This window comes from Calidris pugnax, unplaced genomic scaffold (assembly GCF_001431845.1).
Source record: "Calidris pugnax isolate Ruff unplaced genomic scaffold, ASM143184v1 scaffold91, whole genome shotgun sequence".
In the NCBI taxonomy this organism is placed as follows: Eukaryota; Metazoa; Chordata; class Aves; order Charadriiformes; family Scolopacidae; genus Calidris; species Calidris pugnax.
Genome location: NW_015090898.1, coordinates 2,711,715 through 2,727,990, shown reverse-complemented (window position 1 = coordinate 2,727,990; position 16,276 = coordinate 2,711,715). Strand labels below are relative to the sequence as shown.

General features: G+C 52.9%; 1 protein-coding gene across 1 annotated transcript in view; it reads left to right on the top strand.

Moving 5' to 3' along the window:
• Positions 1 to 16,276, top strand: part of LOC106891731 — a 79,641-nt gene that overhangs the window by 44,222 nt on the left and 19,143 nt on the right. The window contains exons 44-62 of the mRNA XM_014948447.1: positions 1,047 to 1,256; positions 2,181 to 2,277; positions 3,001 to 3,083; positions 4,039 to 4,230; positions 4,623 to 4,805; positions 5,342 to 5,527; positions 5,657 to 5,750; positions 6,521 to 6,603; positions 7,092 to 7,400; positions 7,798 to 7,821; positions 8,074 to 8,115; positions 10,739 to 10,849; positions 12,667 to 12,849; positions 13,786 to 13,968; positions 14,085 to 14,264; positions 14,783 to 15,004; positions 15,226 to 15,408; positions 15,525 to 15,704; positions 15,821 to 16,003. Of these exons, the coding sequence (XP_014803933.1) occupies positions 1,047 to 1,256; positions 2,181 to 2,277; positions 3,001 to 3,083; positions 4,039 to 4,230; positions 4,623 to 4,805; positions 5,342 to 5,527; positions 5,657 to 5,750; positions 6,521 to 6,603; positions 7,092 to 7,400; positions 7,798 to 7,821; positions 8,074 to 8,115; positions 10,739 to 10,849; positions 12,667 to 12,849; positions 13,786 to 13,968; positions 14,085 to 14,264; positions 14,783 to 15,004; positions 15,226 to 15,408; positions 15,525 to 15,704; positions 15,821 to 16,003 (2,928 nt within the window). The remainder of the gene's footprint in view (positions 1 to 1,046; positions 1,257 to 2,180; positions 2,278 to 3,000; positions 3,084 to 4,038; positions 4,231 to 4,622; positions 4,806 to 5,341; positions 5,528 to 5,656; positions 5,751 to 6,520; positions 6,604 to 7,091; positions 7,401 to 7,797; positions 7,822 to 8,073; positions 8,116 to 10,738; positions 10,850 to 12,666; positions 12,850 to 13,785; positions 13,969 to 14,084; positions 14,265 to 14,782; positions 15,005 to 15,225; positions 15,409 to 15,524; positions 15,705 to 15,820; positions 16,004 to 16,276) is intronic.

The window sequence follows — 16,276 nt, the reverse complement described above, 5'->3', positions numbered from 1 at the left end:
GGGATGTGGGGGAAAGGGGGTTAGGGATGTGGGGGAAAAGGGGTTAGGGATGCAGGGGGAAAAGGGGTTAGGGCTGCGGGGGAAAAAGGGGAGAGGGCTGCGTGGGGAAGGGATAAGGTGAGTCTGTGTCCCCCCCTCTCCATAAGCTGCCTGGGATTATGAGCTGGGACTGTTTAGTTTGAGGAAGAGGAGGCTGAGGGGAGACCTCATCACTCTCTACTTGAAAGGACACTGTAGAGAGGTTGGTCCTGGGCTCTTCTCACAGGTCATTAGTGATAGAACAAGAGGGAATGGATTTGAGCTGCAATAAGGCAGGTTTAGACTGGACATTAGGAAAAAATTCTTGACAGCAAGAGTGGTCAGAGACTGGCACAGGCTGCCCAGGGAGGTGGTTGAGTCCCCATCCCTGGATGTGTTTAAGAATCGTTCAGATGTGGTGTTGGGGGACATGGTGTAGGGGAGAACTTTGTACAGTAGGGTAGATGGTTGGACTCGATGACCCCAAGGGTCTTTTCCAACCTGAATGATGTTTCCCACCGCCCCGAGGAGAAACGCCGTGGGAAGGGCCACGGGGGTCCCGGTCGCGTTTCCTACAAAACAGCCGGAAGGAAAATAACCCAGCCTGCCCACGTCGGTGACATAAATCCGGGAACACACCCCCCCCAGCGCCGGAAGGGGCCGAGCGCCGCGATCCGCACCTCTGCGCGCCCGTCCGCGGAACCGGGAGCGGGTCTGGCCATGGGGCGGCTGCGGTGGCTCTGCGGGGTGCTGCTGGCACTGCCGGTTTAGACTGGACATTAGGAAAAAATTCTTGACAGCAAGAGTGGTCAGAGACTGGCACAGGCTGCCCAGGGAGGTGGTTGAGTCCCCATCCCTGGATGTGTTTAAGAATCGTTCAGATGTGGTGTTGGGGGACATGGTGTAGGGGAGAACTTTGTACAGTAGGGTAGATGGTTGGACTCGATGACCCCAAGGGTCTTTTCCAACCTGAATGATTCTATGATTTGCCCCCCCCTTCCCTTTATCATCCTCCCCCCCGGCTCCTTCATCATCCTCTCCCCTGCCCGCAGGTGACTGCCCACCGCCGCCGAGGTTTGCCTTTGCAGAACCTACCAAGCCCCTGAAGGAGTCCTACGCCGAGGGGGACAGGGTGAGGTACAGGTGCCGCCCGGGGTACACGATGGCTCCGGGCAAATTCCCTGAGGTCGTCTGCGAGGCTGGCTCCCAATGGTCGGAGAACCCCGACTTCTGCATCGGTGGGTTCCCCAAATGGTGGGCTCCTGGGATCAGGGAGGGGGGTGTATGGAGGGAGAGGGGGGAGTAGGTGTCTCCTGCTGCACCCCATACCCTGCTCGTGGTTCAGCCCCCCGGAGAAGGATGCACCCCGGGTCTCTGGTTTTAGGGCAGCTGAGAACAAGCTCTCAGCCTCCCTGAGGCTCCCCTTTCTGCTGAGAAATGTTAATCTCATCAGCTTCCTTTCTCAGTAAGCGTATTAACTTTGGCTTTTTAAATTTTTCCTCAGCTTTATCTGTGCTCTTTATTTGCTTTTTGCTGAGGGATGGAGCACCTCTCCTATGAAGACAGGCTGAGGGAACTGGGATTGTTCAGCCTGGAGAAGAGGAGGCTCCAGGGAGACCTTAGAGCAGCCTTTCAATACCTGAAGGGTGCCTATAGAAGAGCTGGGGAGGGACTCTTTGCCAGGAAGGGGAATGATAGGACAAGGGGAAATGGTTTTAAATTGGAAGAAAAAAGATTCAGATTAGATCTCAGGAAGAAATTTTTTACTATGAGGGTGGTGAGACACTGGAACAGGTTGCCCAGAGAAGCTGTGGCTGCCCCATCCCTGGAGGGGTTCAAGGCCAGGCTGGAGGGGGCTTTGAGCAACCTGGTCTGGTGGGAGGTGTCCCTGCCCAGGGCAGGGGGGTTGGACCTCGATGATCTTTGAGGTCCCTTCCAACCCAAACCATTCTGTGATTCTATGATTTTTGTTTTAACTTTCAGTTCCTCACAAGTTAATGGGGGTCTTGTATCTTTTCTGAAAGTGCTGGGACCTGCTCATGAGGGAGTCAGATGCCCAAGAAGTGGTCAGGAAGTTTGTAACGACACCCAACAGCGCGGTCACCTACGCTTCGTTATCATGCTGTGAAATGAAAGTAACACTCCTCACTTGCCCTTCACAGGAAAGTCATGTGGAGAACCAGAAATCCCAAATGGAAAATTTGAGTACTCGACCGACCTCCGGTTCGGGGCGACAATAAACTTCACCTGTAATGAGGGGTAAGTGTTGGCCCAGGCTGGGAAACAGCACCCGTGGGTGACTCAGAGACTTTTTAATGTCTGGGGACTGTTTCCTTGGCAAGCAGAGCACGGCAGGAGGGGTCTGGAGCGTGGAGCCACGGGGTCAGGCTCTCTCCTGCCCTTGCTGTCAAAAGAGATTATCCCCTGGGCATGAGAGCGGGGTCCTTGCAGATTGATTTTTAGCTGCTTTGCAAAGAATTTTATTCCTTTCCCGTTGGTGCTCGTTAGTAATTTGGTGTTTGCTGTTTTGCCATGGGTCTGGCTGCCCACCCTTCGCTAAGGGGTCTCGGGAAGAGGGGGCTGCGGTGTCCTGGGGGGGGCCAGGAACAGGGGGAGAGGGAAAGAGAGCGGGTTAAGGCAGGTCAGTCACAGCTCTGCTCGGAAAAGGAGTTGCTATTTTGATCTCCTGCTGCCCAGCCTGGGGCTGAACAGACCTGGGGAGGAAGTTGGGGGGGTGCCATCTGCCTTCTGCTCCCGTGAGCTCGTATCACCCACTGCAAGCATGGAGTGCCCTCCAACTGCATCATATATCGCGTTTTTTAGGTCCTGAAAAAATCGTATTTTAGAGGAGGGCTAGCTGGTTTTCCCCTAGGCTTCAGCTCCTCCAGTGAGTACCACTGGAAACTGTACAACTTTCTGAATTCCCCGAGTATTTTTTCCATATTTTTTTTTTCAAAGCGATTCAACCTTTTCTTTTCTTAGGTACCGATTAATTGGGGCGCCGTCTGCACAATGCATGCTTAAGGACAATGAAGTTTACTGGACTGAAATTCCACACTGTGACAGTAAGCAGATTTAAACATTTAAAATGTTTTGTGTGTACCCTTTTCTTGAAGCTGTTACCCTCAATCTGGCAGTTTGGGGAAGAGCAGGGGGAGACACTCTCTTCTTGGCACCTAATGCAAATTCCATTAGCCTTTAATGAGACCGACTCCTTACCTCTCCCCAAACAAGCTCCCTGGCTGGAGCTGGGGATTAAAATTAAATGCTAAGGGGGAATCCGTGGGTTTTGGCAGCAGCTCTGTCCTCAGATCTGAGAGCTCTCTGCCCAGCTGGTGCAGATCCTGCGTCACTCACCATGTGTTTTCCATCAGGCTGGATGTTGCTGGATTTTTTTACCCACAGCTGTACTCAACTGGGACTGGGAGGCTTTCAGCCATGACTGCACCTCCAAACTCTTAATTTTCAAAGGAGAAATGATGGATTCTAAGAGTTTTGTTGGTGCTGTTTGGGCTTTTTTAGCATCCTGTGGGATGGGTCTGGATCTGCTTTGGTCGGGGGTTGGACTAGATGATCTCCAGAGGTCCCTTCCAACCCCATAGCACTCTGTGATTCTGTGATCAGCTGCTGGTAGTTGAGATGGTTTGGTGCTGCTAGAATATATTCTGGGCTCAGCCTTGTTAGAGTAACAAAGGTTGGAAATGCCATCCCTGGTAGGTGAGGGATTTATTGCCTCTTCTGCAGTGTCTCCTCTTGGACAATAGATGTTTTGCTGGCTTACCATTTATCTATTAAAAAAAAAACCTGGAAAACATTTGGAATTTAATGATGCATTCAAGACTTTTGGTTGAGAGTGTTGCTTTGGGGCTGCTTCCCAGCTTTTTCTTTGGCTTTCATTACTTTTTTTTGTTTGGGATTTTTTTTTGTGGTTCCTTTGGGGTGTTTTTTAGCAGCTAGGCCTCGGTTTTGCATTTGATGGAAATGTCCTTGCATTTTCTTGCTGTTGTTTTTTCCATGCAGTTATTCCCTGTCCACCACCTCCTGGGATTGAGAACGGGCAGATGACGAGCGGGAACAGAGACTTTGTCTTTGGCATGGTGGCAACTTACAGGTGTGACAAAGACTTTGCTCTTATTGGAGATGATACGATTCACTGCACGACGGATGATAACCTCGAGGGAACATGGAGCGGTCCACCCCCTGAGTGCAAAGGTAAACACCTTCCTGCTCTCCTTATTCTTTTGCCTTTGTTTCTCGTCCCTCTCCTGATGGGCTGCCAAAAATAAGGAGGTTGATTTGAGTTCAAAATGATTCCCAGAGAGTTTCATGCGGCTTGGTTTAATGGATACTTTAGCCCCCCCAAAAGCCTCCCTGTCCATGCCAAGGGCCTCCTGCAGATGAAAACTGAAGCTCTCTGTGTGCAGTTTCTCAGTGATGTCTCTGTTGAGGGAGCACCCACAGCCCCCGGGGACCTGTCCCTCTCCGAGCAGCAGGATGGCAGTTCTCTTGGTCACCTTCTTGCTGGTCTCTGCCTCTGGTGTCACTGCCCGGCTTCTCCTTCTTGTAATGAATATTCTTACTTAGTGTCTTATCTTCTCTTCCAGTGGTCAAATGTGAAAATCCCGAAGTGAAGAACGGGAGAAAGGTGTCTGGCTTTGGCACTGAGTACACCTATAAAGATACGGTGACCTTTGAGTGTGTTCGTGGTCACGTACTGAAGGGCAGTAGCGTAGTTACTTGTGAAGCAGACAGTGCCTGGAATCCACCTCTGCCAACGTGTGACCCGGGTGAGTACAAACAAATTCATTTCCTTGAGCAATTCTATTGAAGAAGGTGTAAGAGCTGTCGGGCAGGTCAGCACCCCAGCCTTGTGCCCTGGTAGATCATGCTGGTTTGGGTCTTTGGTGTGGCACCCCAGGCCAGTTAATTTGTCTGTGAACAGCAAATGACCCACAAGTGCACTGAAAGGGGAGACAAAATTGCCTTCTACCCCTGAGAGGATGTTTCAGCAGCTTCCAGAGCTGTTGGGGCTGTTTGGCTTCTGAGCTGAGCTGGGTCAGGGTCCCACAGGTTGGGTTGGTGGCCAGTGATGGAGCATCTCTGGGGCAGAGATGTGACCCGATCTCCATCTTTTTCTCCCATGAAGCAAACTGTGATACAGGCTTCTGTTTGCTAAATGGGTTGGATGCAAACTGTGCCCCAGACGGTGGCAACCAGCCAGGTTAAGATGCTGTGTGCCCCACAGCAGGGAGTTCTCTGATGTTCCTGCAGAGCCTTTGGGTCCCCTTCTGTAACTGACCTTGCCTTTGTCTCCCATTGTTAGTCTACTGTGGTCCTGCTCCACGTTTCCCCTTCGCTGAGCTCTTGGGGGCTGTGGGGGACAGATACCCTGCAGAAACGAAGCTGACGTACCGCTGTAAACCAGGCTATATTGTAGCTGAGGGGAAGTCCTCTGTTGTCACCTGTCAGTTGGATTCAACTTGGTCTGCAGACGTGGACTTCTGCATACGTGAGTGTCTCTGCTCCTTGAGGGACCGTGTGAGTGACCCGCACACGCTGGAGAGGTTACTCTGAAACGTGGGTCGTGCCCATCTCGGGGTTTTTGAAGTAATTCCCCTGCTGCTTTCTTTTCCTCCAGGGCAGCAATGTCCTCCTCCCAGGATAGAGAATGGGAATGTGATCGAGGATAATTTCCTGTTTGAGAGCATTGTGACATTCACCTGCCATTCTGGGTGAGTGGATCCCTGCTAAAACAGAACTCACTTGGGGGTCAGATGATGGGGATCACAGGCAGTAACATTTGCCCCTGCCCTCCCCAGGGTTTTTCAGTGCAATCTCCAGTGAAACTGGGTATTATCACAGAATCATAGAGTGATACGGGGTTGGAAGGGACCTCTGGAGATCATCTAGTCCAACCCCCTGCCAGAGCAGGTCCACCCAGAGCAGGTCCCACAGGAACATGTCCAGGGGGGTTTGAATGTCTCCAGAGAAGGAGACTCCACCACCTCCCTGGGCAGCCTCTGCCAGGGCTCTGCCCCCCTCACAGGAAAGAAGTTCCTCTTCATGTTTAGGTGGAACTTCTAATTTTCAAGTTTGTGCCCATTTCCTCTTGTCCTGTCACTGGGCACCACTGAAAAAAGACTGGGCCCATCCTCCTTTAAGTATTTATAGGCTTTGATCAGATCTTCTCTTCTCCAGACTAAAAACACCCAAGTCCCTCAGCCTCTCCTCATAAGAGAGATGCTCCAGGCCCCTCATCATCTTTGTAGCCCTAATTTAGCCCAGAGATTATGTCTCCAGTGAGATGAGCACGTGGCAACACGGTTTCAGTTCTGCTCTTATTAGTGCCCATATTTAGTGGCTTTGGTGTGGCCAGATCCTGTGTCACAGCAGGGACAGCTGCTGGTTAACAACTCCTCTGCGTGCGGTGGTGGGGAGGCAGGGAAAGAACCCTTTCTGGGTTGTCTTCTGGAAAGTACTGCAACTTCTTCTCTTTCTTTAGGTATGAATTAAAGAAGCCATCTGCCAAGTGTGTGGCATCGGGAAACAAAGTCGACTGGGATCCGGCACCTCCGTACTGTGAAAGTAAGAGGGAAAATCCCTGTGCAGAGCCCTTAAGATAACAGCCTCCTTCCTGGTGGGCTCGGGCTGCTCTTACTTGCACTTCTTAATCAACTGTAAAAATCAATGATTTCAGTACTAACTCATGCTGTGAGGCCTTAAGTATGATACTGTCATACAATTCAGAAATTATGCTGACAAAGTGGAAGAAGTGAGGGAAAGGCAGAAATCATAGGGGAAAAAAAAAAAAGAAGAATCAGTCGCAGGAGGGAAGTTTTCTTTCTCCAGCTACCAGGGAAAGATGTAGATAATGGGATGGTAGAACTGTGTCCACTCAATTTAGTATAATGCTGAAAGGGGGTGTTCTGAGGTCAGCGTATAGTGTTATGTGAAGGTAGAAATGGCTGAAATGTTTTTTTGAGCTTCATGAGGTGTCTCTGTCCCCGGGGCTGTGGCCAACGGGCAGTAACTCAGCTCTGGTAATGAGCAGGAAAACTCAAAATTATTTTCAGTTGCTGCTCGAGGCTCAGCTGCACCTCCTTCTCCCAGTACATCTCTTCACCTTCTCAGTTGGGAGAGGTCCTCAGACACTCTTGCTGGTGTTCCTTCTGTAGAAAAGCGCCCGGAAGGTTTCTGTGAGGAGCCCCCCAGGATTGACAATGGGATGCACAATGGCACCCAGAGCACAACGTTTCTCCACGGCTCCGTTGTGGTTTATAAATGCAGGGATGGCTTCACCCTCGCTGGAGCCACCTCTGTTCGCTGTATGGCAGGAGATCAGGCCCGGGGAGTCTGGAGCACACCCACTCCTGAATGCAGAGGTAACTTTCCTGTGTCTGTCTTGCTGCTTCCTCTCTGCCTTCAAATTACCTATGTTTTCCTTCCTCTGTGAATCCTCAAATCAGCTCGTTCTGCTAATAAGCCTTCGATGCTTCCTGAAATAGCTTCCGTTAAAAATCTAGTGTCAAAAGAGCACGATTAGGTTGCAGCACAGACTCGCAGGCGAGTGGAAATGTGTCCTGGTAAATACATCTGGGTTTTAGCAGATAAATGTCCTTGGAGTTGGGCTGAGCATGTTGACCCAAAGCAGGGATCCCCTTCTGCGTGTGGCTTGAATTGTCTCCTGTTAGCTCTGAGTTGAGCTGCTGTGTGTTGTGTGGTTTGGTGAATTACCTCGCTGAACGCTGAGTTTCACATTTTGACTCGTTTCCTTTCCAGATGGAGCAAACTTCATCATTGTTGGTAAGTAAAACATATTCCTGAGCCCCCGTACCACGCTCTTGCCTATTGTTGTGTTACTGGCTCCTGTGTGTTCTGCTTGAGATAAGCTTGAACACCCTCCACCACCGGCTGTTGTCAGATTTATATTTTTTCTTGCTTTAAGATGATGCTGTGAAAAGGCTGGGAGGGGGATGGAGGGGACCATCGAGGGAGGGAGAAGACAGTTAGGTATGTTTGGAGTGAAGACTTAAGCTTCTTATTTGACTCTTGTAGGAATCTTCCCCTTCCTCCTGGCGATGCTGGTTATGAACATCTAGATTAGGGAACGGGAAGGCACCTCTAGACCCGTTGGACTTGATGCCACTGACCTGATCCCAGAGCGCTGCTTTTGCCTCCTGTGAAATTGGCCTTGAAGCAGCGACAACTGACCTTGGATGACAAAGCCCTCACGCTTCAGGCTGTGGCAACGACTTGACCTTGGGCACAGCAGCCCGTGCACGGGGCTGGGCAGCTCTCTGCCACCCCCGGGAGAAGATGATGTGAAGATGCTCTTCACAAATCAACTGCTGTTATCCCCGTGTTGGGTCGTAACGATGCCAAAGACCTTCATCCTGCAATAGAGTAGGCTGGAGAAAATCCTACGCTTTGGTACCTCCCCACCTTCAGCTTCTCAGCCTCGCTCAAGTCATGTTCTGCCTGGTCCTGACCAGGAGTCAGGGCTTTCCTAAGCATCCTGAGGTGGAAAGCGGTGCTGCTGCCAACAGGATTAATGGTGAATGCCTTTGTGTGAGTGATATTCACTTGAAAAAATGAAGTTTTTGCCCAAGTCGGGTATTATCTGTGGGTACTGAAAGCATTGAAAAAGTTCCTCTAAAAGCTCAGGTTTTGCCACTACTTCAAGGGAAGTCTGAATCGTTGTGCAAATATCAATCCATGCAGATCAATAATTTTTAGCAGAGAGAGAAAAAAACATAAATGCCTTATTCTGAAGACTGCTAATCTGACATTTTCTGACGCTGCACCCAAAGCAGGTGCAGATGCTCATCAAGCCTTAATTTACTCCTCCGTGGGGAACAGGGCACAAACCCCACGTCTTTATGCACTTTGCTTTCATCCTGTCTGACCCGACCCAGCTCATCGCTGCGGTGGGGACGGTTGGGGAAGGTGGACAGGGGTGAGTGGGGCAGCACTGCTGTCCCCAGACCGTGCCACGGGGACAGCTCAGGTGATGGGACCTCACTTGCCATGTCTAAATCAAACACACAGGGGAAAAATGCCCTTGATTTGTTTAACTGATAGCTCATATCACGGTGTTCATGGCCTCTCCTGGCTTTAACTCAGCATTGCTAAATGATTTAATAAGCTAATGAGGTATGTAGCATCTCAGAAAATGAAGTAAAGATTTGAAGGTTTCCTGGGAATCCTATTTATAAGGGGAAGAAAACTGTGATTGGATTTAAACTTGTATTCAGCTCACGCCTGAATCCAGCTCGAGACAGCAGGACCTCTAGCTGCTGGTAAAGCAAGATTTTGAGATTTCGGGTTTTTTGTCTGCTGCAGAGGGAAATGACCTGTTGGAGCTTCTTGTGACGCACAGCTGGGGATGAGAAGTATTCAAAATGTGTCTACTACAAACTTTTTGTTTCTGCATTTTCACCAGTGCTTTCCTGTTAACAGGAACATGCCTCTAATTAGAGGGGGAAACCACAAATAGCCATTTCCATCAACACGTTAGTCTTGTTCCAGACAGACCCACAAAGTTCTCCCTTCCCAGCAGAGCTCTCTCCTGCTGTCACTGGGGCACCATGAGGGGCTGTTTTCGGAAGCCAGTCTTGCAGAATAAGCACTTGCAGATCGTTGGTCATTTTTATATATCTCTTACGGTAAGGTATGTGAGTGTCTAGATGAAAAAAACCACAACTATGAAGCCTCATGGCTTGGTGTTGTCATGGTTTGTCATTTTTAATCCCCACTCCATAGTCCAGGGTAGTTTTTCCATGTGATTTACCTCCTGGTTTGGAGATCAGCTTGAAATGATCTCCCACAACCAAACGGAAGGAATTTTGAATGCTGTGACACGGCTTACAGGGGTAAATGTTGAAGAGGGTTTATCTGCTGTCTTTGTAACTGTGTTGTACATAATCTTACTGTGAGTGGAACCAGCCGAGTGCAATTCCAAAGCAGAAATGTCCAACATGTAAATATTAGAAGTTCTCTGTCAATAAAAGGCATCGAAAGACTTGAGTAACACACGTCTTGCTGCTTGTTCTGGGCTTGGAAAGTATCCTCTGCCGTGAGAGGTGGGGAGCTGAGGCTGCTGTGCCTGCTCCTACATCAAGAAGTTTTGTCTCTGGATTTTTATTCTCCCAGGGATGACACTGGCCTGGATGAATCCTGGGGCAGCCAGGGTTGGGTTGGGAGGATTGGGGTCCATGGCTGCAGGGGGGGCGGTGTGTGGGGCTGGGCTGCACCCACGGCCCCCAGGGACAGACATGCCCCCAGGGACAGACATGTCCCCAGCTGCCACCAGTACCAGGTGTATGGGAGGAAGGAATGCCTTGCTCTGCCCTTCCCTGCTTCCTGGGAAGAGCTGCTGTCACCCCCTGGGGACTTGGCCAAAGCCCAGGCCACTTCTGATCACGGATACCCTTCCATGGAGGGCACAATTTGGCTAATGGCACCTCTGTGTCTGCTCCCTCCTCTCTTCCACAGGTGCCACTGGGTCCCAGGGACCCCTCCTCCCCTGCTCTGGGAGCCCAAAGCATCAGGAGAAGTGATGTGTGGGACCTGCAGCATCCCCAGGGGTGGTGGCTGCACCCCCCCTGTGCTGGGGAGCCCACAGCTTCCTGTCCCGTGGCCCTGGGAAGCCCCACAGCTGCAGCTCCTTCCGTGTGTGGGGGGCAGTGGGGGGAACTGGGGTCCCCATATCTTCCTCCAGCCCCCCTGGAAGCCCCAGTCTGCGCTGGGAACCGGAGCATGGTGCTCACCTTCACCCTCTGCCTCCTGGGCAGCTCCGCTCTGCTCCTGGCCACCGCGGCTGGGGCTCAAGGTAAGGGAGACACCAGCAGCTCTGCACCTCCGGGGCCTTCCTCCCACCACCCTCCTCCTCCTCCCCGCTGCTCCTCTCCTCTCTGCGCTGATCCTTTTGCTTTTCACTGGGGAGATAGTTAAGAGCCCTGTGCTGGTCCCAGGTGGACCTCGGCATGTCAGACCCTGAGCATCCCAGAGCCTCTGAGCCTCCTAATGAAAAGGATGCTCTGGGACACCATTGGGGCCACCCTGGGCCCTTCAGCAGCCATGGGAAGGGGAAATAAAACCTTGTTATGGAGAGTCTTTCACAACCTGCCCAGGTTCTCATAAGAAGGGGCTTGACCCCTGTGTTTGAAGTGCCAAAGCTGGTTACGGATGCAGCATCTCACAGCAGCGAGATGAGGAGCCCGTTCCAGTAACAGCTTGTGTTTGAGCTCTGTCAAGTTGAAACTTGTTGTGACAAATAGAAATTTGAGAGCAAAACAGCAAACAAGTCTGAAAGTCCACAGGGCATGAAAGCCTGGCAGGCAGCCTGCGGTGCCTTTTTGTTTTGGACAGGGTAGCCCGAATCTACAGAAACTTGGCTCCGTCTCCACAGTATGGTTTTGTTCACTCCTTTCTGCCTCGCAAGCGGAGGTGCTGCAGCCTGGCTGCCCTGGCAAGGTTGGGGATGTGTTTTGGTACCGTATGGAGAAGTCTTCTGCCTGTGTCCTTAATCGTGTTAATTGTTCACTGGCATCTTAGCTGACCCTGCTGCCTTAGGTGGCTCGGTGGCAGGCTGGGAGGCAAGTGCCTCTGCAGGGTCAGGTTATGTTGTTTGGCTTTTGTTTTGTTTTTTTTTTTTTTAAATTATCATTAAGTCAACATTTTGCGAAAAGGTTAAGTCATATTTTCTTCTGTTATACTTGGTTTTCGCTGTGTTCAGCTGATGTCTGTGCGTTGGGTTCTCCAGTCACTGCTGGCCCGTGCTGCTGGGTGCCACAGAGCCGTGGTTCTCAGCAAAGCCACCCTCGGGGGGTGCGAGAGGGATGGGCTGCACCCCGACAGCTCAGAGGGAGGAAGCTGTGGCCCCTGTCTCAGGAACCCAAATGATATTATCAGTGAAAGGCCTTTTTTTCTTTTTTTTTCTTTTTTTAACCTTCTTTTTCCATTCCCGTATCTAGTGCAAATATCTGCCCAGCTATTTCTCTGTGGTTTTGGTTCTGAACGTCCGCCTGCCCACCCCCCTCTCTCACATCTCCCTCTCTCTTTCTCTCTCTGGGGGTTCAACCCAAACAACCCCCAGATACCCCTGGCCACACACCAGCAGCAGGTTCACAGCCAGGTCCTTTGTAGCAGCAGAGGTTTTGCCCTGGCTGGTGAGGGACCATCCCCACACCGTCACAGTGGTGCCATGGGCAGCATGACACAGCACCCCCAGCCCACCCTCTGCACCCCCAGCCCAGCTACATGTCCCCACAGCACAGACCCCTGGACCATCGTTGGTCCTCAAGGGTCCTGCCAACGTTTCTCCAGGTCGGATGGGAGCCAGGGGATGTTCTTCCCAGCCTGTGGGTCAGAAACATGCAGAAAGGCCATGGAAGGTTCCTGACCTCACCAGGTCAAGAGCGACACGAAGTCCTGGACCCCCAATTCGTGCCAGCTGAGGGAGCAGCAGGGTCCCCCAGCAGCACAGGGAGAACCTGGGGGCACCTGCCTCAGCTGCATCCTCCACCATATCCCATTGCTCAGGGACCAACAGGCTGCGTGGAGACCATCAACACGGCAACCATCGCAGGCAGGAACAGCCCGAGAGCTGTGTAGGCAAAACCCCATTTATTTATCTGCCTTTTCCAGCTTCCCAGTGCCCGTTCCCAAGTGTCCAGTATGGGAGGAGAGTGTCCATTGCTCGCCGTGTCTACAGGACAGGGAACACCGTGAGCTTTGTGTGCAACACGGGGTACACCCTGCGGGGCTCCCGCACGAGCACGTGTGGACCTGACTTCAGATGGAGACCACCTCTGCCCACCTGCAAAAAGGGTGAGTGTCCCAGCGTGGTGACAACCCTGGGGCAAAGCTCCCTCCCATGTCTTCCCAAATTCAGGGGGAAGGCAAAGCCAGGCTGCGTCCCTCCTCCTCACTTGGCTTCCCAAACCAAGGAACCCCCTCCCTCTCTCAGAGGGGCAGAAACAGCGCAGGAGAAAGGAGATTGGGGGGGGACACAAGGGGTGCAACCTGCCCCACTGGGGTCTGCCAGAGGGATGGGGAGATGTTAACCCTGGGGCTGAGCTGCTGCCTGGCAGGAGGCTGGAACCTCCCCAGAGCCCCAGACCAGCACCAGGAGGGCAGGACCTGCTGCCCCAGGGGGGATTTCTGTGACCCCAAACCAAGGGAACCCCCTCCCCATCTCAGAGGGGCAGAAACAGCGCAGGAGAAAGGAGATTGGGGGGGGACACAAGGGGTGCAACCTGCCCCACTGGGGTCTGCCAGAGGGATGGGGAGATGTTAACCCTGGGGCTGAGCTGCTGCCTGGCAGGAGGCTGGAACCTCCCCAGAGCCCCAGACCAGCACCGGGAGGGCAGGACCTGCTGCCCCAGGGGGGGATTTCTGTGACTCTGCTTCTGGTCAGATGTGGGATGTTTTCATCTTCCTCCTGGAACGGGAAGTAAATCACAGCTTCTCACTGCTCTTCCCGCTTCCACGTCCACGTGCATCTTCTGTCAAATCCCATGATGTGCTTGTGGGTTCCCCTCTTGGGACTGTCCTTATTTAGTAGTAATTTCCTCCGTGCGTAGTGCGATGGTAATCTTGGTGCTGCTGTTAACATTTTGTTAACTACTACATGATAGAACAAATGGAACCAAAAACTGAGCAGAATTCAGGATGTTACCCTGATATTACCCAAACAGCCCCAGCAGCACACAAAATAGCAAACAGCAGACCCACAGGGCAATTTCTTTTCCCCTCCCTCTCCAGAGGGGATGTGTCCTCGGCCACCAAACATCGCCAACGGGCTGCACAGCGGACAGTCCTTGGACTGGTTTTCCAGGGGCTCCACGGTGTCCTACAGCTGCAGGGAGGGCTACGAGCTGGTGGGGAACGTGTCCATCAGCTGCACACAGAGCGGGCTGTGGAGCCAGCCCCTGCCCCGCTGCGAAGGTGGGTGCCTGAGGTGCTGCTGGCCCTGGGGCTGGCAGAAAGGATGCTGCGTGTCCTGGGGGCAGGATTTGGCCCCCGCAGGGAAGTTGAAAGGATGCCACCCATGTTCCCTGCAGCAATCGGATGTAAGAGACCCGAGGTGCAGAACGGGAACGTCTACAAGCCGCAGAGCACCTACAAAGCTGGGGAGATGCTTCACTTTGACTGTGATGCTGGTTACGCCGCAGAGGACACCTATGAGACCCGGTGCCAGCCGGGGGGGACCTGGGACCCTCCGGTGCTTGTCTGCAAGAGGGGTGAGTGTGGTGCCCACTGCTTCCACAAGAGCAGCTCTGCAGGAACAGTGTCTGCAGGGATACCCGTTCCTGTGATGGGCTTGAACCCATCAACACAGCATCACCTCAGCCCCCATTCCCTTCCACACCTTTCTCCCACCGAGTTAGACTTTCTGTCCCCACCCTGCAGTCCGCCCGTGCCCCATGCCCCCAGAGATCGCCCACGGAAATCACGACGGCCAGGGCAAAGCAGTTTTTACCATGGGGATGTTTATAACATACACCTGTGACCCCGGCTACTACCTGGAGGGAAAAGCCCGTGTCTTTTGCAGAGTGTCTGGGAACTGGAGCCAGCCCATTCCCCTGAGACCCGGTGCCAGCCAGGGGGGACCTGGGACCCTCCAGTGCTTGTCTGCAAGAGGGGTGAGTGTGGTGCCTTAACCCATGGGCTTGAACCCATCAATGCAGCATCACGCTGGCTCCTGTCCCCTCACACACTGTTCTCTGGCTGAGTTAGACTTTCTGTCCCCCTCTTACAGCCCGCCCGTGCCCCATGCCTCCGGGGGTCCGCAATGGGTACCACGATGGCCAGGGCAAAGCATTTTTTACCATGGGAATGTTTGTAACATACACCTGTGACCCCGGGTACTACCTGGTGGGAAAGGCCACTGTGTTTTGTGGAGCATCAGGGAACTGGAGCCGGCCTGTCCCCATTTGTGGAGCATCAGGGAACTGGAGCCGGCCCGTCCCCAGCTGTGAAGGTGAGTTTGTGGCCTGTCCCCATCAATTCAACCTTCTTTGTCCAGAGAAGTTGGAGGAGAGATGGGACACCCAAAGGCTGGCTGTCAGGACAGCCCTGGCAGTACCTGGGGTGCAACCCTGTGCCTCCCCCGTGTCTGATGTGCCAGGGGTCTGAGCTGAGCTGTCTCTCAGGCATCGCCTCTCCCAGATGCTCTCATGGGCTTTTCTCCTCCCTCTCCAGAGGTGATGTGTCCTCGGCCACCAAACATCGCCAACGGGCTGCACAGTGGACAGTCCTTGGAGAAGTTTCCCCGGGGCTCCAGGGTGTCCTACAGCTGCAGGGAGGGCTACGAGCTGGTGGGGAACGTGTCCATCAGCTGCACACAGAGCGGGCTGTGGAGCCAGCCCCTGCCCCGCTGCGAAGGTGGGTGCCTGAGGTGCTGCTGGCCCTGGGGCTGGCACAAAGGATGCTGCGTGTCCTGGGGGCAGGATCTGGCCCCCGCAGGGAAGCTTAAAGGATGCTCTCCATGTTCCCTGCAGCAATCGGATGTAAGAGACCCGAGGTGCAGAACGGGAACGTCTACAAGCCACAGAGCACCTACAAAGCTGGGGAGATGCTCCACTTTGACTGTGATGCTGGTTACTTCGCAGAGGACACCTATGAGACCCGGTGCCAGCCAGGGGGGACCTGGGACCCTCCAGTGCTTGTCTGCAAGAGGGGTGAGTGTGGTGCCTTAACCCATGGGCTTGAACCCATCAATGCAGCATCACGCTGGCTCCTGTCCCCTCACACACTGTTCTCTGGCTGAGTTAGACTTTCTGTCCCCCTCTTACAGCCCGCCCGTGCCCCATGCCTCCGGGGGTCCGCAATGGGTACCACGATGGCCAGGGCAAAGCATTTTTTACCATGGGAATGTTTGTAACATACACCTGTGACCCCGGGTACTACCTGGTGGGAAAGGCCACTGTGTTTTGTGGAGCATCAGGGAACTGGAGCCGGCCTGTCCCCAGCTGTGAAGGTGAGTCTGTGGCCCGTCCCCTTGGGTGAGAGGGTCCCAGTGTGGCTCTGAGCACAGGAGAGACCCTGGCTGTTGGCACTGAGCCCTTCAGTGAGGGATTAAACTCTCCTTTAATGAAGTACACAGTTTTATAGTGGTAAAGCTTTCATCCAATGAGCCTGGAGCAGGGTATTTCTGTACCATTGCTACCAGGTCCTTGTAGAAGGTTAATCCCAGCTAAAGTGTTGTATGGTTTAAACTAATTTCAAGCCCTTCTGTAGGGCAGGTGGGGCT